Here is a 21,698-nt window from a genome sequence, read left to right as displayed (position 1 = left end):
CAAAAGGACAGCCAACACTAGGAAATGAAAAAGCAGTTGACACTGCGATCTCCAAACTTAAATAGACTCCACATGGCCATAGGCACAGCTGCACTGCATCAGGTGCAATCAAGCACACACACCTGCCGACCCATGAGGCAATTAACCACAGGGAACAGGGATTGACAGCTATCCCTCACAGAGAGGTGAAATAAAGCAAAAATAGACAGCTGTCCCTCACAGAAAGGTGAAATAAGGCAAAAACCATGACACTAACATGTCCTCACGTATATGGATCTTTTGCCAAACGGATATTCTCAGGCTCCGTTTAAAATAAAATCCCCGTCCACAGTACCACAGTGTTTAAAAAAAAAACTCCATCCAGACACAAACACATAAACGCATGAATTGCGCCAACAAGCATGCGGGCCAGCAGGTGGCGATAAGCGATACCCCAAATACCATGGTGGTACGAGCGGTCAGGACGACAGAGAAAGGATAGGAATTGTCCACCCAGCCCACTTCACCATTCCTAGCATTTCCATTGGCTATATTGACATACATACAGTAGATAATAAATAGATAGATATAGCGGTGGATTAGATGCAGTCCAGAGTAAACAACCAATCTAGATATGTCACGATTTAATGCTTTACTTCTGTGCACTGGGCGACGGAGAGATACAATGACAATGTATTCAACGGATTCTGAAACTAAATATGGCGAGTCCTTATCACAAACTATATATATACTAATTACAACAAGACATTCATTAATTGCATTGTACTGTTCACGTGCCGTCGTCGCATATATAAGTGAGGATAGTTTGAATGACATTTCAGCACGCAGGCGCTGTCCACCGAAGTTATTATTACTTCAAAGCGCTGCTGCCTATATGGATAAAACAAGGTGTAATAAGGATGTTTTAGGTGGTGGCAGTTTCTCTGTTAGGACATAGTCGGTCTGAAATATATTAGAGAAATAGTAAAGTAATATTCGCCAAACAATCTGACGGGCAAGATTACGGCCCGCCACAGTCTGAGCATGCGTAGTGAGCTGATTTTCATTGGCGCCGGCAACTACAAATTGAAATCCTGTAGTGACAGAAAAACCTCTCAAAAAAAGAAGTTATGGCAAAACAGACAGCAAAACGTGATTCCTTTCTATGGACAGATGACGAGGTGGAGTTTCTGCTGAGTGTAACTCTACAGTACAAGACGACCAAGACACAGGAGAACGTCGACCAAATATGTCGAGCTGTTAATGCGTATGAATGTCTGTGTCCACGGGCAAGCTATATTCACATATTCAAATGATTCCTGTAATTCCTGTACAGTAACTATTCAACTAATAATGTTAAGTTATTATTAGGTCATTCTGGGACCACTCACGCCGCGTGATGCCAACATCCTCAACTATCCACAACATCGGAGCGCATCAGGTGCAGACCTCTCCTGTAGCGAGTCTATTAACTGAATTTAGAATGCAAAAAGAAAAAGAAACGCCACTCGCCACTTAAATAAATCGAAAGCGTGTGTTTAACAACCTCAAAAACGTTCGAAACATGGTTTATATTAACTTAATAAATAAACAGAAACGAAGAATCTACTTATGTAAACGAAAATGTCCAGTATAACTAAATAACAGATACATCCCTATTACACGCAAGCAGTGTCTGATGGCCGAATATGTCGGCACTGGAGTATACAGTAGCTGTTATCTAGACATTCATGAATGATATACAAGATATACAAATATACAGTACTGCTTAAGAGGCAGAGATCAATAAGAGAAGATATATACATTCGAGGGGGAAGAAACTACATGCTACTTCCGTCCTTTCAGCACCAGGCGCTGTCCATCTTATTGCCTCCGTGTTCTATACAGGCGCCTATTGTATTGCCATAGATGGAACAACAGTCTGAGCATGCGTAGTGAGCTGTGGCGTCATCGTTTATCTAGACCAGTGGTTCCCAAAGTCGGGGTCGCGACCCAAAGGTGGGCCGCGAGCAGCCACGGGTGGGCCGCGAGATGATTTAAAAAAAATAAATAAAAAATAAAAAAAATAAAAAAAAATCTTTTTTTTATTTTTATTTTTTTATTTTTTTTTATTTTTTTTTTTTGTCAGGCCACTGAACTTAGAAGCAGGCCAGGACAGTGTTTCTAGTTGTATTCTAAAATTCTATTCTATTGTATTCTAAAATGTGACTATATGGTTTTATATTAACTTAATAAATAAACAAAAACGAAAAATCTACTTATTTCAACGAACATTTCAAACTAAATAACAGATTATGCACATAAAACGCTGAAAACAACCGAAGCAACAATAGTATTTTAATGAGGCTATTATTATTATCATTATTATTTTGCAACAAGTTAGCCCTCTCATAAATAGCACATATAAATGAATAACTAACTTGAACTAACTTAATAGGATTGAAGTGATATTTGGCTTAAAAAATCGGTCGCCTGGCAAAAAAAAAAAAAAAAAAAGCCCGACGATGTGCATTGGGCCGCGGCTCTCTGACGCCTTATTTTCTGGGCCCCGGCCTGAAAAGTTTGGGAACCCCTGATCTAGACTATGCGTTTACAGTGGCTGCATGGATCCACTGAACGGATATTTTGGAAAATCTTCACTTTAAAATGCGCCGTTTATGTCTCTGAAAACACCCTTGTACGTGTGGATGAGAGGCCCAAACGTGGAAGAAAATGTGCGTTTTGCTAAATATCTGGATTCGTGTGGACATGGCAGCCCAACTAGTGACCGCGCCGCCCCCTACCTGGAGATGTGAGAACCACTGGTTACTAGGGGTGGGAATCACCAGCGGCCCCACGATACCATAATTCTATATAATAAAAATAATATTATCACGATACTAGTCACGGTATTGTAATATTGCGATATTGCAATTTCTTTATTTTTTTTTATCTACTTTTTCTATTTTTTCTCCCATCCCCAATTTCGTATCGTCCAATTCTACCCTCCCCTGTCTTGAACGCTGTTAGGCCATGCCTCCCACAAGCCGGCTGTAATGTGGACGAAGCCATACATCACGTGTCCCCTCCGGTACTCGAGGAGGCAGCCGTCGCATCTTTTCACCTGCACAGCGCGATCTTTCAGCGTCAGGGGTCTGCGCTTTGGAGGCACGCCGCCCCCGTCGCTTCCTGATTCTACTGCGCAGGCGCACCAACCGACCTGTAGGAGTCGCTGTCCACAACGCCCGATCCCCACCCATCAGTTTCCCACCCCCTAATACTGCCAATTGTATTAGTACGAACGACCAGCCAAACTGAAAGCAATGTGGAGAGCGCCTTGCCCACTGCACCACCTAGCCGCCCCGCGATATTGCAATTTATTACCTTTTTTTTTTACTGAAAATGATGTCCCCAACGGAAAACATCTGAAACAATATATATATATACTAGTGGTGGGACTTGATTAAACATTTTAATCAAATGAATTAGAGACTTTATAGTTAATTAATCGAAATTAATCACATTTGAATCGCATATCAATATTTGATGCGAAAAGCAACATTTCTCAATTTAAATGTATTTTGGTATACGAGTGAATCAATGAATATACATTATACATACGTTTAAGCAGCAAAATCCTGTATTAGCTACTACACAGACCAACAGATCAATGCAATTTTTTAACAAAGTGTAAAAAAACAACAATTTTAGGAATAATATATATATATAGCACAAAGGACCTTTTGTAAACTCAAGCAGTTTCGAGGTAAAAGTAAAACGCAGTACTTTCAAGTACATTCCAGAACAGTTGACCACTGGAGAAAAAAACTCTTGATTGATCTCAATTTCTCTTATTTTTTCAGTAATCTGTATGAACAAACCACACTAAGAAAAAAAGTTATTTGCAATTTATTATACTTCATACTTATAGCACATGCATGAGTCTGGTCTTCTTTGAAAGGTAACATTCTTCTTACATAATAAAGAAAAATCATCATGCGATTAAATGCATAATTTTTTTTTAACTTTTAATTCTTTCTGTAGTTAATTAATTGAAATTAATGCGATAAAGTCCCAGCCCTAATATATACATCTGTTTTATTTACATTTACATAACATTTAGTCATTTAGCTGACGCTTTTATCCAAAGCGACTTACAAGTTCTGTACAACAAGTCATCAGGAAGGGTACAACTCTATCAGCTGAGTAACAATGTTCATCAAAGTGTTGAGTGCTACAGTGTAGGTTAGTTTATTAGGACAAGTGCATGACAGTAAGATTAGTTAGGGTTAGATTTTTTTAATTATTTTTATTTTCTATTTCAGATAATTGTTTTATCTAATACGATAACGTTTTCAGTCTGTTCACTTCACTCTTGATATATTATATACTTTTCCCCCACCTAGTGGTTACCACTATAGAGCAACCCAAACAGGTCAGTGTGGTATCTGCTGATCCCATGTGACATAAATCTCTCAAGTGTTGTCATTTTAACAAAAAAATAAGCGAATCTCCAGTTCCTTTGATTTCCGCCTATGGTGAAAATGAATGGTGTTTTCCTTTCCCGTTTACCAGTATGTTTGTCCTTTGTATTGTGATGAGATTTATATTGTGATATTGTGATGAGAGGTAAAACAACGTTTTACAGGAGGATTTCATGTTATACTAACTAGCCCAGGGGTGGCCAACCAGTCAGAGACTGAGCCACAGAAATTACTGTGGTACCACAAAGAGCCACACCATATACCAGCGTTTCTCTACCTTTTTTTCAGTCACGGCACCCTTCATGTGTTTATAGGTCTCATCCTCTGGCCTCTGAAGCTGCTAATGTCTTTTTTATTTGGGCCTCACAGGGTTAAAAGTACCTTGTGAGACCCACGGTTGCAAAATTACAAAATCACTTTTAACCATTTAAAAAAAAGAAAAGTCTGTAAATGTTTATTTAAAGTTTTTTAAGCACATGTATGTCAATGGGTCCTGTTGTTCAGCCTCACAATGCTATTGGATAGTAAATGTGTTTATATGTCCCACCCTCTGGCCTCTGAAGTTGCTAATGACTTTTTTATTTGGGCCTCACAGGGTTAACCTCTTAAGCCCGATATATACAGTCAAAGTGTATATTTTTAGCATTACGTTTGTTTACCAATGATTTAAGATAAGATAAGATATTCCTTTATTGATCCCCTTGGGGAAATTCAGGACTGAAATTGCATTTGAACTGTTATTAGTGAAATATAAGATTATAGAAATCTCAGGGCATTGAGTCGGATACCGGCGCATATTGACAGGAGGAAGTGGAGCAGCCAAAAGTGAGTGTAGTCTTTTGAAGGAAGACTACACTAACTTTTTCGAAAAACTACCCTACCCAGCTCACGCCAGCCCCTGTCAATCATCTGACTTCTGGAATTACTTTTTTATTTCTCTTATTTTTCGGGATTATCTTCCACAAATCTGAACGTTATTGCCATAAAACAGAACACAGTTAGTTTCTCTACCTTTCTGTGAACAAAGGTAGCAAAAACACGGTGTTGCAATATGATGAAAAATGGTGGAGAAATTTGCATTATAAAAAAGTAACTGTACTTACAGTAATTTCATTCACGGTTTGTGAATCACACCTGGTGATACTAAATCCAGATTGAACTCTGCCATTGGAAAGGGGAGATTTGGCCCAATCCATAGATGTGAGACTTGGCCATAATAAGGTAATTTATAGGCCTGCTATTCTATATTCTATAATAATATTTCAAATTGCATGTGTCCAGATGGCAGAATTCAGTACTGTATCTACAAAACCTTCTGTTTAATCATCTTCCCTTTATTCATTTGCTTAGATTTTTCAGGTCTGGTCAATTTTAGCATGGTGTTATTGACAGTCAAAGATAATTATATATATATTTTTAAATAGAATTGATATTCTCCTTTGGTTCATTACAATTTACTCAAGCCTGGTAACAGACACAATATTTCTGACACTGGGTATACATTCGCTGAGATCCATAGATGTCCCTAGAATCAGATACCAAGAACATGCAAATGGACATTTAAAAAAAAATCTATAAATGTTTATTCTATGTTCTTATGGAATGAGTGACATAAAAAAAAAAAAAACATTGACGGGCAAAGAGCCGCATTCAGGAGTTGGCCACCCCTGAACTAGCCTAATGTTTTACAAAATGTGTCACAGACGAAGCTAGGAGCAATCTATCAAGAGTCCATTCGTTTCCTATAGCTGCAGGAGATCTTGGAGACGGGAGCAGCCGGAAATAAGTCACCTGCCGAGAGGTCTATTATCGGGGGCAGTCTGGACCATAGATACATATAACTAGATGGTGCAAGGCGGAGTCTCCAGCGTAGTTCACCGGTGGCCATCTTGTCACAGGCAGCACGCCCACTCATAACATGAATGTCTATGGTGCATGTACTATTGAAATAACCATAGCTTGCTCAATCTTCAACCGATTTACAAATGGTTTGGTTTATTACACACGTTATTAACGTGGCTATGATTCAGGATGCTTGGACATGTTGAAAAGATTTTCATATGAAAGTCCATTATAAGTATGCAGTATGATAACTACATCTCTGCCGTTTATAACAAACCAAACCGGTTGAAAATTGAGCAAGCTATAGTTATTTCAATAGTACATGCGCCATAGACATTCATGTTATGAGTGGGCGTGCTGCCTGTGGCAAGATGGCCGCCATGTGGCAACATCGGTCTCCATTGGCCAGCAGCACGGGTGAGTCATCTAGCCTTTATATATGTCTATGTTCTGGACAGTGTGTTGTGGCTCAACATTGTAACCAGAGAGGATGAACGCTGGGTGTTCAGACCTGGTCGATCTGGTCCTGCTGGCCGCGGTACACCGTCTCCGGGTCAGAGGGAGGCCGTAGTCGGAACTCTGAGTCACAAAAGTTGCTGTCTCCATCAACGTTGTGGAGGCTTTCCCACACCACCTTCTCCTCCGTCAGGAAGCCCTGGTCCGTGACCAGGAGGTACAGCTGGCCCTGAGGAACACACAGTACTCAGCACAGCAGACGACATGTCGAGTTTTACCAGCCTCTTGTTACGACACACCTGGGAGCGTTGCTACAGCCATGCGGACGCTTTGACTTTTTGCACATTTGGCCATAAACTCAAAAGGGAAATTGAACAGGAAAGATTCAACAGAAAGTACAACGTGTGTATATCACATTATTCTAGTGGAAGGATGATCTTTTTCCTCCAATGTAGATCTCAAAATGCAGAATTCCCAAATGTAATTACATTTTTTTAAATACATTTGTAGCACAACAACAACAAAAATCAAAGGGTCTTCAGACGTTAGCATTTGCATCTGATGCTTGATCACGAGAGAGAGAGCATATCTTCAAGTGAGTGATTGAAAATGGGATTTAGTGCCTTGCCTTGTGTTTATATAAGGGGCATAGGCATTGCACCCAGCTGGCTTACACTGGCAAGTCTATTCAACTATTTCAAACACACGCACACACACACACACACACAGGCACGCACACACACACACACACACACACACACACAGGCACGCACACACACACACACACACACACAGGCACGCACACACACACACACACACACACACACACACACACACACACACACACACACACACACACACACACACACACACACACACACACACACACACACACACACACACACACACACACACACACACACACACACACACACACACACACACACACACACACACACACAGCCCTTTCCTTGCTGTAGATAACAGGAAAGGCCCGTTCTAGCAGCAGTGATAAGGGAAAACAGCCCTGTTATTATTATTATTATTATTATTATTATTATTATTATTATTATTATTATTATTATTATTATTATTATTATTATTATTATTATTATTATTATTATTATTATTATTATTATTATATTAGTCTCTCGGTGCTGAATAGCCACCATGGTTAGCTTCTTGACAGGCCTATCCATTACATTTAAATGGGAACCTTTCATTGAGCATTGGGGCATTTCAGCATCTGAGAAGAGGCGCTAAGAGGGCTGGTGGTGCTCCTCTATTATTAGACAAGTAAGTAAATATGAAATTATTTATATAAATAAATAAGTAAATAATAAGTAAGTAAGTAAATAAATAAGTAAGTAAGCACTTTGTAACTTTATTTTGAAACAGGCTCTATAAATAATTTATCAGCAGCAGCAGGTTCCTAGTCTTGACTACCTTGTAGACATAAATAATGGATTGTAATATTAAATATCACATTTTAATAGCAATTAAATACTTTATCTTTTGTGTGAGGTCAACTCTATCAACATGTGTTAATTTAAGAGAGCTCGAGAAGAGATGAGTTGAATTGGAGAAGAGTTTCTTTTACGCAGAAACTCACTAATGCTAAATGAATGGGGATTCATATAGTTTTTCTTATGTCAATCAACATATACAAAACATTTAGAAGCCTGTGAAATCCGTTGAGACATGGAACCATGATAATGAGCTGCTGTACAAATAAAATTGACATGTTATTTTGTCCACATCGCCCAGCAGTACATCTCGCAGTTGGCCTCATATTTCATTTTAATTCAATTGACTATGTTAATATGGAACCATGTTCCGTACACTTTGTGCCACTTGTAGCACATCAGGGACCGTTCTGCTTGTTGTTAGGAGCCAGACAAGCATGTTTGTGTGCTCATTACCGGGGAAATACCCATTCTACAATATACAGCCACTGTCGCCCCCACTAATAATAATAATAATAATAATAATATTATAAATGTATGACCACTGCAGTCAGTCTCTCCCCACCCTGCAGTCTCTCCCCACCCTGCAGTCTCTCCCCACCCTGCAGTCTCTCCCCACCCTGCAGTCTCTCCCCACCCTGCAGTCTCTCCCCACCCTGCAGTCTCTCCCCACCCTGCAGTCTCTCCCCACCCTGCAGTCTCTCCCCACCCTGCAGTCTCTCCCCACCCTGCAGTCTCTCCCCACCCTGCACGCCTCCCCACCCTGCAGTCTCTCCCCACCCTGCAGTCTCTCCCCACCCTGCAGTCTCTCCCCACCCTGCACGCCTCCCCACCCTGCAGTCTCTCCCCACCCTGCAGTCTCTCCCCACCCTGCAGTCTCTCCCCACCCTGCAGTCTCTCCCCACCCTGCAGTCTCTCCCCACCCTGCACGCCTCCCCACTATCCCTTCTGGCCGCACCTCTTGCACATCTTGATGAGACAAATTCCTTGTGTGTCTCGTCCTCGGTGGGTAATTAAAGAGGAGGGAACGAGTATATCACAGATTTCATCCACGACCCATACGTTCTCATTTAACCATCAGCCGGAAAGGGCAGACTGTATGGAACATGGTTATATACAGAACATAGTTGGTCTACATTACTCTCCAGTCTGTAAACTTTTTTGTTTTTAGTCTTGGTGTGGGGTAGCGGGGCAGGGAAAGAAATATTTTATAAAAAATGTGGTGTGTTGCTATAACCACCAAAAATGGCCCGTAAGGGAAGAAAAGGGAAGAAAGTGCTGGAAAATAAATAATTCAAATACAATTTTAGACTAGTTTCTTTGGAAAAAGAAACATAACAAACATGTTCCCCAGATTGAAGGAAGTTGTGCAAAAACACACATAATAGGTCCATATTCACACGTAGTCTGATGATCACTTTTAGTGGCGTTCAGCGGGAGCTTTTGTGCGCTCGCTCTCCACATTCCCGCTGATAACGCCCCGACGGTAACGCTCTCTTTGTAGTTGAGTATTTTACCTTGTACTTAATCATGGTGCTGAAGTGGTTGTTCCTGAAGAAGACGCAGAGCTCTCCCTCCTGCACGGTGGACGTGAGCTGGCACAGGCCATGGTATGTCAGCTGAGTGGCCGTGCTGTTCAGAAACTGCTCCGCTACGATACCTGCTGGTGGTGGTGGGGGGTGGGGGGTGGGGGGGTGGGGGGAGACACGTGTCCTGTGAGCGCCAGAATGGGTGACAGAATGACAGCAGACGGGACGATAGTCGAGCGATGGCGATGAGAGGAAAAAAGGTGACGTTCCAACTCGGAAAAGAGAGTGTGACCGAGAAGCGAGAAAAGGCAGCGTAAAATACGTGACAGGTGAGAATGTGACAAATACCTTGACGATTTATTTAGGAGGGAGCTGAAGATAAGTCAGTTTGCCACAAAAACGTTGCCTCCGTGTAAAGTGCTATTTTATGTCCATAATTGAATCTTTCAGATGAATCTCTTTTCAAACCCGATTATATAAAGACCGTAAGTCGGGAGTGTTGTGTATAGCATTACGTTCATAGTTAAAAGATGGTAGAGGTTGAGTCATGTGGGGTGATGTATCACAAGTGATTTGGATGGACTGAGTCCCTTGTGAAGGACTGTGGTGTGTGAGGGGGGCTGGTTTAAGCAGCTACACCTGCTCTGGGTCAAGCTAATCAGACCTGGGGGCAGCGTGGCTGTGCACCTGGTGTACATTGAGTTAACCAGTGTGCACAGGTTAAATCTGCCATCACCCACATGTGAAAGAGAGAGAGAGCTTCTGTCGTGACACGTTTCCATCTGCTCCGGCTTGTACCATCTTCAATAAACTGGTCTGCTGTTTATACCACCTCTGCCTGTGTCCCTGAGTCAGACAGCCGTGTAGAAATCCACTTAGGTGGCATGTGGCAGGGTTGACTGGCACAGGGAAGAGGCACAGGAGGGCCAACCAGTAGGCATACTGGAGAACAGCCAGCCTGACTGCAGCCAACAGAAGCCCCTTCCGGCAGAGCGGGGCTTCCTGGTGCAGCTCTGCCTCCAAGGAGCAGCTACAGTACCGAGCAGCCTGTAAGAGGAGGGGGCCTCGTCACTCTGGGGAGTGTTCCCTGCTCTGAGAGGGAGGAGGGGGCCTCGTCACTCTGGGGAGTGTTCCCTGCTCTGAGAGGGAGGAGGGGGCCTCGTCACTCTGGGGAGTGTTCCCTGCTCTGAGAGGGAGGAGGGGGCCTCGTCACTCTGGGGAGTGTTCCCTGCTCTGAGAGGGAGGAGGGGGCCTCGTCACTCTGGGGAGTGTTCCCTGCTCTGAGAGGGAGGAGGGGGCCTCGTCACTCTGGGGAGTGTTCTCTGCTCTGAGAGGGAGGAGGGGGCCTCGTCACTCTGGGGAGTGTTCCCTGCTCTGAGAGGGAGGAGGGGGCCTCGTCACTCTGGGGAGTGTTCCCTGCTCTGAGAGGGAGGAGGGGGCCTCGTCACTCTGGGGAGTGTTCCCTGCTCTGAGAGGGAGGAGGGGGCCTCGTCACTCTGGGGAGTGTTCCCTGCTCTGAGAGGGAGGAGGGGGCCTCGTCACTCTGGGGAGTGTTCCCTGCTCTGAGAGGGAGGAGGGGGCCTCGTCACTCTGGGGAGTGTTCCCTGCTCTGAGAGGGAGGAGGGGGCCTCGTCACTCTGGGGAGTGTTCCCTGCTCTGAGAGGGAGGAGGGGGCCTCGTCACTCTGGGGAGTGTTCCCTGCTCTGAGAGGGAGGAGGGGGCCTCGTCACTCTGGGGAGTGTTCCCTGCTCTGAGAGGGAGGAGGGGGCCTCGTCACTCTGGGGAGTGTTCCCTGCTCTGAGAGGGAGGAGGGGGCCTCGTCACTCTGGGGAGTGTTCCCTGCTCTGAGAGGGAGGAGGGGGCCTCGTCACTCTGGGGAGTGTTCCCTGCTCTGAGAGGGAGGAGGGGGCCTCGTCACTCTGGGGAGTGTTCCCTGCTCTGAGAGGGAGGAGGGGGCCTCGTCACTCTGGGGAGTGTTCCCTGCTCTGAGAGGGAGGAGGGGGCCTCGTCACTCTGGGGAGTGTTCCCTGCTCTGAGAGGGAGGAGGGGGCCTCGTCACTCTGGGGAGTGTTCCCTGCAGCCCGCCAACCTGTGGAAAAGCCACTCCAGTGGCGTGTGGCAGGCTCTTCGAATAAACGAAAGTCAGGAGAAAAACACAGAAAAGGAACGTTGGGTTGCAAGAGGAAATGCGACGACAGCTGTAGGGAAATATTAGGGACACAGAAAGGATGATGTCGATCATACTGTAGGTTGAGGTAGTCCGTCTACAATTACAGGACTAAACGTTCCAGCTGAAAGGTCTCTGTTTACAGACCACATTTCTCCTGGAGGATCATACAAGTTAAAATATTGCTATGGGCGTTGCTTGGAGCCTAGATGAGAAACGTCAAGACTCTGTATATCAACAGACAATGCGGCGAATATGGTTTGGCCACAGACTGTATCTTGCGGTTGGTAAGTTATGCCCATGTTTCTTTATTAAGCTAGCGGTTTTACTTCATTGTAGAAGTTTTCATAGGTCCAAAAAGTTGTGCCCAACCGAAAGGTACAGAGAAATCTTTTGCCCGGATCAGTCCGGTTTGGTCACTGAAGTTATACAAATTACGATAGTTATGTAGTATAACTCTAGTTATATGAATGCGGACAAAGCATCTTGCTTCGCATTAAACAACTGCCCCATTTCCCCGTCCAAAGTCAGAGTGATTCATTCTTCTATTGAAGTTGAAAGCTGCATACTGTATATCTGAAATTATGGTGCTCCTGTGTTTTTTCATATAGGAAAAAACGTCAACCGATTCCAATGCTGTTTTAGAGGAAAGCTTTCAGAACAACTACATCTCATAATCCATGTAGCCACTAGTTGGTGGAGATTAATAGCCTGTGAGGTACTAAAAATGTCTTGAGACATTACATAAGGTTATAAAACTCTTTCAATTGAACCCTTTCACTACCACACTACAGACGGAAAGGTTAACCTTCTGTGGTGTAGTAGTGAAAGGGTTAAGAGTGGGCCTTATCAATTAGCCTTGAGGCAGGAGAAGGAAGGAAGGAGAGAGGGAAGAGAGGGAACAGAAGTAAAGAAAAGCACCCACCTTCCCCGGCCAACTCACTGCCCTCCGCCTGTTTGCAGGATATTATCTTCTCCACCAGCTGGTTGTAGCTGCAGTGGCCCACTGCCTTGACGATGTCACTCATCTGGGGAAGAAAAGAGAGACCAAACAAGAGAGAGCGCATTCATCAAGCTTCTGTTCCGTTTCAACCATCCACTGAAGAACAAGCCACAATAGAACTTTGTCACAGGTCCAGGAGAAGACAATATTCTCTGGAAGATGAGCCAGAACTGCTGGGTGGACTCGTGTTTGCAGATGACGGCCTGACAGCCTGAATAACAGGAAGAAACAGGAATCATAATGGTTGTAGGAGATAAGAGGAGAAAAAGAGAGAGGGGGTGAGAGAGAGAGAGAGGAGGAAGGAGAGAGAGAGATCGAGAGGAGTAAGGAGAGAGAGAGGAAGAAGGACAGAGATTCAGAGAGAAAGAGAGGAGGAAGGAGAGAGAGAGAGGAGGAATGAGGGAGAGAGGAGGAGGAGGAATGAGAGAGAGGGGGTAGGAGATGGGGAGTGAGATAGAAAGAGGAAGGAGGGAGGGAGAGACTAGGAATGAGAGAGGGAGAGAGAAAGAGGAATGAGAGAGAGATAGAGAGGAGGAAGGAGAGATGGAGTGAGATAGAAAGAGGAAGGAGAGAGGGGGAGAGGAGGAATGAGAGAGGGAGAGAGAAAGAGGAGGAAGGAGAGAGAGATAGAGAGGAGGAAGGAGAGGGAGATATGGGGAGAGGGATAGAGAGAGATAGAAAGAGGAGGAAGGAGAGAGGAGGAATGAGAGAGGGAGAGAGAGATAGAAAGAGGCGGAAGGAGAGGGGGATATGTGGGGAGAGGGAAAGAGAGGGGGGGAGAGGAGGAAGGAGAGAGAGAGGGGGGAGAGGAGGAAGGAGAGAGAGAGGGGGGGAGAGTGAGAGCAGGAACTAAGGAGGTAGAACAGCGCAGTGGTTCTCAACACAGAGTCCAGGGACCCCCAGCGATCTTTGAAAAGGTTCCAGGAGGTCCCCAGAAAAATGGGGAACAGTTTAATTTCACATTTTCATTCACTACAAGTCGAGTCCAATGACAGAAGCTGAGTTACTATTCTGATAATACATTTCACTTTACTATTCTCATCTCCTCAACTACAGTAAAGACAACGCGGGAACTTAATCATATGTAGTCAGGCTTTATTATATAACCCACAGGAGACATTTGGTTGCAGCCAGGTATAAAGACACTTCCATCATAAAAAAAACAGCATCACATAATACATACTAGACAGATACTAATGCAAGATCACTTCAAAAACAGCTGAATGCTGAATACATAAAGTGCTTAGGTACAAAGATCACATGTGCAAATTCAATAATTGCTGTACAAACAAAGGAGACCTTTTGTCTTTTTAGATGTGGTTAATGCAACCACAACCCCTACAACTCGTTTAATTCGCTTCTTGTGTACTTTTGACAAACCAATAAAGGGGGTTTAATGCACAGAAGGTGTGTCGTAGGTCACCACGGGTGAAACGGTCCTTATAGAATATCTTTCTGTTTACCTGGACAGTAAACTGGAAAAATAACTTTAAAAGGCTCAATCAAGACTATTATTCTTGAGGAATAGACGTTGATGACATTGACTGCAGGTACAATGGTCCCATATAGGCAACCTTTTTTGGAGGAAGTGTGTGTTCTTCTAGTGTGTGTGTGGGGGAGAAATCGCATGGTCACGCCCCGTAATATGACAAATGTCATATCTTGTTGTCCTCTCAGCGAGAACTATCTCTACAGCCTGAAGGTAGGAGCTCAAACTGTCTCTGCATGGCGGTGGTCATGGTGGTGATCAGAACGGTGGTCATGGTGGTGATCAGGACGGTGGTCATGGTGGTGATCAGGACGGTGGTCAGGGTGGTGATCAGGACGGTGGTCAGGGTGGTGATCAGGACGGTGGTCAGGGTGGTGATCAGGACGGTGGTCAGGGTGGTGATCAGGACGGTGGTCAGGGTGGTGATCAGGACGGTGGTCAGGGTGGTGATCAGGACGGTGGTCAGGGTGGTGATCAGGACGGTGGTCAGGGTGGTGATCAGGACGGTGGTCAGGGTGGTGATCAGGACGGTGGTCAGGGTGGTGATCAGGACGGTGGTCAGGGTGGTGATCAGGACGGTGATCATGACGGTGATCATGCCTAGTATGGCCTGGGCCTTCCTCAGGACCTGCCTGTCAAGAGCTCCACCTGACTCACCCCAATAACTTTACCAAAGCCTATTCTTATTGGCCAGATTCAAGGTCCCAGATTAGTAGTACAGACATTAAAAAGAGTAAATTTTACTTTACAAAAGTACAGACGTTGTACCTTTTTAAGAAATGGCATCTATAATATAGATGGAAGCTATTTGGTTGTAAGCTCAACTTGTTGTCAAACACGGCACTCAGGTAATCTTCCACCAGATCAATGGACCCATCTCAAACACCACCCTCTTCCAATCACAACTGTTGCTTCGTCAGCTTGGGGCTAAGTTATGACTTCCTAAAGTCAATGGTCATGTACTTGGTTTTAGACACATTCAGCTCAATAAAAGACTCCTTTACACCATGACACAAAGTTATCAACTACTGGCCCATGATCTAGTTCCTCACCCTCCAGGAGGCTAACTATGACAGAATCATCAGCAAACGTTATAATGTGTCCGTTCTCACATTTACTTTGATAGCCGTTTGTAACAACCAAAATCTTTTTACATCAAAATACAATACTTTCTACATTTACATTCAGTCATTTAGCCAAGGTTTCGATCCAAAGTGACTTACAATTGTGCAGAACAAGGCCAGCGAGGAACACACTTCCTGCAGTCAACAGTGAGTGCCATGGTATTGTTCGTCTAACACAGCGCCAAGCTCAAGGGCTTCACTTGGAGTGCATAGCGAGCATAGGCAATAAGGATTCTTTTGACGTGAGATATCAATTGAATATTCTCCTCAGAGACTAAATCTTTTCAAATGAGGGTCCTCAGCTTGGCAGCGAATGAATTTATAATTAATTAATTAGATTAATCGAGCAGGCCTAATATAATCGGTGATGACCATATCGGTATCGGCCGATGAGCAATTTTCTTTCATATATCGGTATCGGTCTCATGATCTGCCCAAAACTGAACAGATATATATCGGCAAACATTATTTATTGCATCAGTCTGGGCTGATACTGGGTCTTTTTTTGACCACGCACATTTTGTTTGGGTAACGTTACTTGCATGTGACAATGACACAGCACAGGATTGTGGGCCAATATTATAATATACAGATCGTACCAACATCTGTAATAACGGTTATTAACCATAACAGAAATGTTAATATCGGTTATCAGACTAAATGTTCACATCGGTGCATGCATCCCTACTAGTAGCAGCAGAGGCAGCGACAGGGAGGATCCGTCTTACCTGGGGGTCGACCAGCCAGCCGTGGTAGAGGGGGATGTCCAGCAGGTCGAAGACAATGCACTCTGGGGTGTACTCGAAGACACGCACCCCTGTGAACTTCACGTTCACGTCCAGGCCGGTCTGGAGCTTGTGCAGCACGGCCATGGCATCGCTCATGTTCTGGGAGACAAGACCAGAACACAACGTCTCAAATTCTTCCTACGGGTGGGTGTGTGTGTGTGCGTGTGTGGGTGTGCGTGTGTGTGCGTGTGTGTGTGTGTGTGTGTGTGTGTGTGCGTGTGTGGGTGTGCGTGTGTGTGCGTGTGTGTGTGTGTGTGTGTGTGTGTGTGTGTGTGTGTGTGTGTGTTAAAAGCTTTCTGCAATGATAATTCAACAGAGATTTGCACCGTTTTAATGGCATTTCCGTGTCAGGGTGGAGTGAGGAATATACCAAGCCCTCTCTCGAATAGTGTGGGAGGGGCAGTCGTGGAAAAAGGGATGGGAGCATTGTGGGAAAACTTGTTTTTTTTCATGTTCACTCATGATCACCTGATCAAGATGTGAGTATGAGGTCAAAGTTCAAGGGCAGCACCGCCCCAAATGAAGAATTAAAAATATGTTATTTCCATGGCCTGGGAAAATTCTATCAAATATGAGTCTCCAGAACTTGTGATGTCATCAGGTATAAAGTCTGGAGCTGCTCCAGAGACCAATGACTGGGAGACTGGTTTAGTGGAGCCACAGAGTGTTTGTTTGTTATCAAGATGAGCTTTATTCTATAGTAGCGTTCACAGACCATATACCTGTATACTCAGAACATTCCCCTGGGTGTCCTTAGTGTCACCAGAACATTCCCCTGGTGTCCTCAGTGTCACCTACCAAAAGGTCTGGACCGTCTTAGACCAGAGAAATAACATGTTTCAAAATGTTCCTAGTTGACTAGGCAGATCCACCAGGAGTTACATATCCTGTGATAATCCAGACCCAAAATGCTCGATTTTGTGGTGGCTTTTCTAAAAAGAATTGCAATGCAACTTGCGACGGTTTCTGTGTTATATTGCTGGAAAATTGTGAAACCAAGAATTCCTTTTCCATTTTTATTTAGGGCAGGCTATATATATTAAATCATATCAACACTTATTTGTAGGCTACTCACACAAGCAGGCCTGCCTGTAAATCCCCCTTCTCTTCACCAACACAGAGACACATCTCAAATCAATCAAAGGGTCTTCAAACGTTAGCATAATGCATCTGATGGTTGACCACGAGAGAGAGCTGATTGAAATGGGATTTAGTGTGCTTACACTGGCAAGTCTACACGCACACGCATACACACGCCCATGCGTGCACACACACGCGCACACACACACATTCCTTTTCAGCATTCAACCAACTGCTTTCCATGACAAATTTAAGTCAAGCACCTCACTTTGGTTCCTGCCAACTTAAAGTAGTTTGCTCTTTGCAGTGATGTATTCTGCTGTAGCCTGGCTGAGTCATTTCTGCCGCCCTCGCCGCTGAGAAGTGACTGTCAAATGAACAGTGTCGCTACAATGTTGCAACAGAACGAGGCCTGAGAGACAGAACAAGAAGACTGCCAGCCATGACCATTTTATGAGGTTGCGGAATCGCAAAATCCTGGAGGGTTCGACTAGAAATTGGTTAGTCGCCACAATATAAGCCAAATCAGTATTAAAGCTGGCATCACAGGTGAAAATGATGATTTTGGTTAGATTCATAATTAAAATTTTTTTTATTTTTGTTGTATTATATATATTTTCTTTTTAATATATATTTTTTTATATAATTTATATTAGAAAAATTATATAAATACATATTTGGTTACATTTAAAAAGGTTTAGATATCATATTTTGCCTCTACAACTACTATAATTTCATAAAAGATCATCAACAATCATCAAAAGCAACTATAAAAGCGGGCGGCTGAGTGGCGCAGTGGGCAAGGCGCTCGCCACTAACACAGGAGATGCTGGTATTGAGCCCAGCTCTCTGCGTTGCTACCGGCTTGGCCGGCCGTCATACTAACACAATTGGCAGTGTTAAAGGGTAGGTAAGCCGGTGGGTGGGGATTGGACATTGTGGACAGCGACTCCTACAGGTCGGTTGGTGTGCCTGTACAGCAGAATCAGGAAGTATCGGGGGCAGCGTCCCTCCACGCGTTACTCCTTGCCACTGAGCGATCGCGCTGTCTGGTGAAAAGATGCGACAGCTGCCTCCTCGTGTACCGGAGGGGACACGTGATGCAAGGCTTGGTCCTCACTGCAGCCGACCAGTGGGAGGCATAGTCTAGCAACGTTCGAGACAGGGGAGGGGAGAATTGAAGGGAGAATTGGCGAGGCGAAATTGGGATGGGAGAAAGAATTGGAAAATAAGGAGAAAAAGTGAAAAAAAAGTGAAAATAAAAAACTATAAAAGCAACAAAAATTACATGACAAGTTAAACTAGTTGTGTTGCTAGGGAACAGTTTGGACCCATGTTTATTTCCTCTCACTTATTGTAACAGGAAGCAAACTGGGGTCTATTCAGAATGTTTATATTGTCAAGATGAAACCATCTATACGAGCTCAGATGGATGTTCGGCGTTCGCCCAGAGGCTTCAGGCTAAAGAGGAGAACGAGTCACACTCACGCTCCAGATGCTGAATATTTACTAACGTTTCAGCCTCAAGTGTCAGCCCCCCCCCCCCCCCCTCCCCCGATGAGGGCTACAGCAAGTCAAACATTTAGCATCTTAAAGCGCAAGTATGTGACTAAAATGCACCACTATGGTGTCTTCAGGCTGATGCTGATATGTGATCTTCCCCTACCCATATCACCCGACACAGACACAGACTGTTTCAGAGTTTCAGTACAAAATGTACTTTCAGTTAAAGGAAAACTCCAACATTTTGGGAAATTAGCTTATTTGGCATCTACCCTGGAGTTAGACAAGAAGATACATACCTTTTTCTTCTCTGTGCATGCAGTAGGAGTAGGAAGACACGCACCGTTAGCCTAGCTTAGCGTCAGTCACTGGAAGTAGGTTCCTCCATTAGCCTAGTTCCAAATGTCTTCCTACTCCTACTGCATGCACAGAGAAGAAAACGGTATGCATCTTCTTGTCTAACTCCAGGGTTCCCAACATTTTGGAGTGTTAAGATACATACCTTTTTCTTCTCTGTGCATGCAGTAGGAGTAGGAAGACGCGCACCGTTAGCCTAGCTTAGCGTCAGTCACTGGAAGTAGGTTCCTCCATTAGCCTAGTTCCAAACGTCTTCCTACTCCTACTGCATGCGCAGAGAAGAAAAAGGTATGTATCTTCTTGTCTAACTCCAGGGTAGATGGCAAATAAGCTAATTTCCCAAAATGTTGGAGTTTTCCTTTAAAGTATTACACATGCCCACCTTCAGACAATCATGTGGTCTCATGTTACAACATTCCCTGTAACAACCATGTAAATCAACTTGCTATTCTCATCAACATGGCTGTAGAATAAGTCTATTTATAATTTTGCCCAATTGTGATGAAGAAACTACTACATTAATTATTCTGTTTATGGTTTGATTTTTTTTATATCTACTTTTTCTCCCCATTTTTCTATTTTTTCTCCCGTCCCCAATTTCGTATTGTCCAATTCTACCCTCCCCTGTCTCGAACGCTGTTAGACCATGCCTCCCACTGGTCGGCTGCAATGTGGACCAAGCCTTGCATCACGTGTCCCATCCGGTACTCGAGGAGGCAGCCGTCACATCTTTTCACCTGCACAGCGCGATCTCTCAGCGGCGGGGGTCTGCGTGGGAGGGACACACCGCCCTCGTCGCTTCCTGATTCTACTGCGCAGGCGCACCAACCGACCTGTAGGAGTCGCTGTCCACAACGTCCGATCCCCACCCACCAGCTTCCCACCCCCTAATACTGCCAATTGTATTAGTATGAACGACCAGCCAAGCTGGTAGCAACGCAGAGAGCTGGGCTCGAACCCAGCATCTCCTGCGTTGGTGGCGAGCGCCTTGCCCACTGCGCCACCTAGCCGCCCCTGGGGTTTGATATTTTTAAAGGTTGGACTTGGACCTTTAGGTTTTGTCAGATATGTCTGATGATATTTAATTAGCTATGATCATAAGGTGATAAACAGGTCAAATAGACCAAATGAAAAAGCAGCAGAAACACTGTAGAACAGAACATACTGAAGAACAGAACATACTGTAGAACAGAAACACTGTAGAACAGAACATAGTGTAGAACAGAACATACTGTAGAACAGAAACACTGTAGAACAGAACATAGTGTAGAACAGAAACACTGAAGAACAGAACATAGTGTAGAACAGAAACACTGAAGAACAGAAACACTGAAGAACAGAACATACTGTAGAACAGAACATACTGTAGAACAGAACATAGTGTAGAACAGAACATACTGTAGAACAGAACATACTGTAGAACAGAAACACTGAAGAACAGAACATACTGTAGAACAGAAACACTGTAGAACAGAACATAGTGTAGAACAGAAACACTGTAGAACAGAAACACTGAAGAACAGAACATACTGTAGAACAGAACATACTGTAGAACAGAACATACTGTAGAACAGAACATAGTGTAGAACAGAACATACTGTAGAACAGAAACACTGAAGAACAGAAACACTGAAGAACAGAAACACTGAAGAACAGAACATACTGTAGAACAGAACATAGTGTAGAACAGAAACACTGTAGAACAGAAACACTGTAGAACAGAAACACTGTAGAACAGAAACACTGAAGAACAGAACATACTGTAGAACAGAAACACTGAAGAACAGAACATACTGTAGAACAGAAACACTGAAGAACAGAAACACTGAAGAACAGAAACACTGAAGAACAGAACATACTGTAGGCTGATGAGTTATGTATTCATAGTTGTTACTGGGCGCCACCATAGGCCTTTTGATTAATTAACAAGGTATCTGCAGTTTTCAACAAGTTACATTTAAGACTTTTTAAGACCTTTTTAAAACCACTTAGAGCTAAATGTAATACCAATTTCACAACCATACTAGCAAAAAAGAAAATATTAAAAAAGAAAAACACACATACAGTAGCAACACTGAACTGGCGGCTGCACTTAATTTCTAATAAAAAATATAATAAATTAAAGATCAAATAAATTAATTATAAATAAATTCTTGTGCGTTCCATACAAGCTCTCACCAGACGCACCAAACTCCTGGTAGCCCCGCAAAAAACAACATTTTTTTTTTTTTTTTTTTTTATTATTGCAAAACAAAATTGTTAAAAGTCAGTACTCAACACACAATGCATAATGAAACAATTAAGGTGGCTAAAATGACATGCAAGTACAGAAACAGAAAACAAAAAAAGTATATAATAATATTTTACCGTATACAGTGTATATCCAACGAAATTACCAATTGTATCAATGTCTTATACAGGATATACTCCTAATACCTATTATCTAAAACCC

The 21,698-nt window shown here is 43.6% G+C and overlaps 1 protein-coding gene across 1 annotated transcript in view; it reads right to left on the bottom strand.

The window, feature by feature from the left end:
• mindy2 (MINDY lysine 48 deubiquitinase 2) overlaps nucleotides 1–21,698 on the bottom strand; it is a 75,718-nt gene that overhangs the window by 18,045 nt on the left and 35,975 nt on the right. Inside the window, exons 4-7 of the mRNA XM_084321989.1 lie at nucleotides 16,247–16,405; nucleotides 12,828–12,930; nucleotides 9,724–9,866; nucleotides 6,796–6,969 (exon numbers count right to left, since the gene is read on the bottom strand). Of these exons, the coding sequence (XP_084178115.1) occupies nucleotides 6,796–6,969; nucleotides 9,724–9,866; nucleotides 12,828–12,930; nucleotides 16,247–16,405 (579 nt within the window). The remainder of the gene's footprint in view (nucleotides 1–6,795; nucleotides 6,970–9,723; nucleotides 9,867–12,827; nucleotides 12,931–16,246; nucleotides 16,406–21,698) is intronic.

This window comes from Notolepis coatsorum, assembly GCF_963971535.1.
Source record: "Notolepis coatsorum genome assembly, chromosome: 1".
NCBI classification, from domain to species: Eukaryota; Metazoa; Chordata; class Actinopteri; order Aulopiformes; family Paralepididae; genus Notolepis; species Notolepis coatsorum.
Note: the sequence above shows the minus strand (reverse complement) of the source record. Positions and strands in the feature narration are given on the sequence as shown.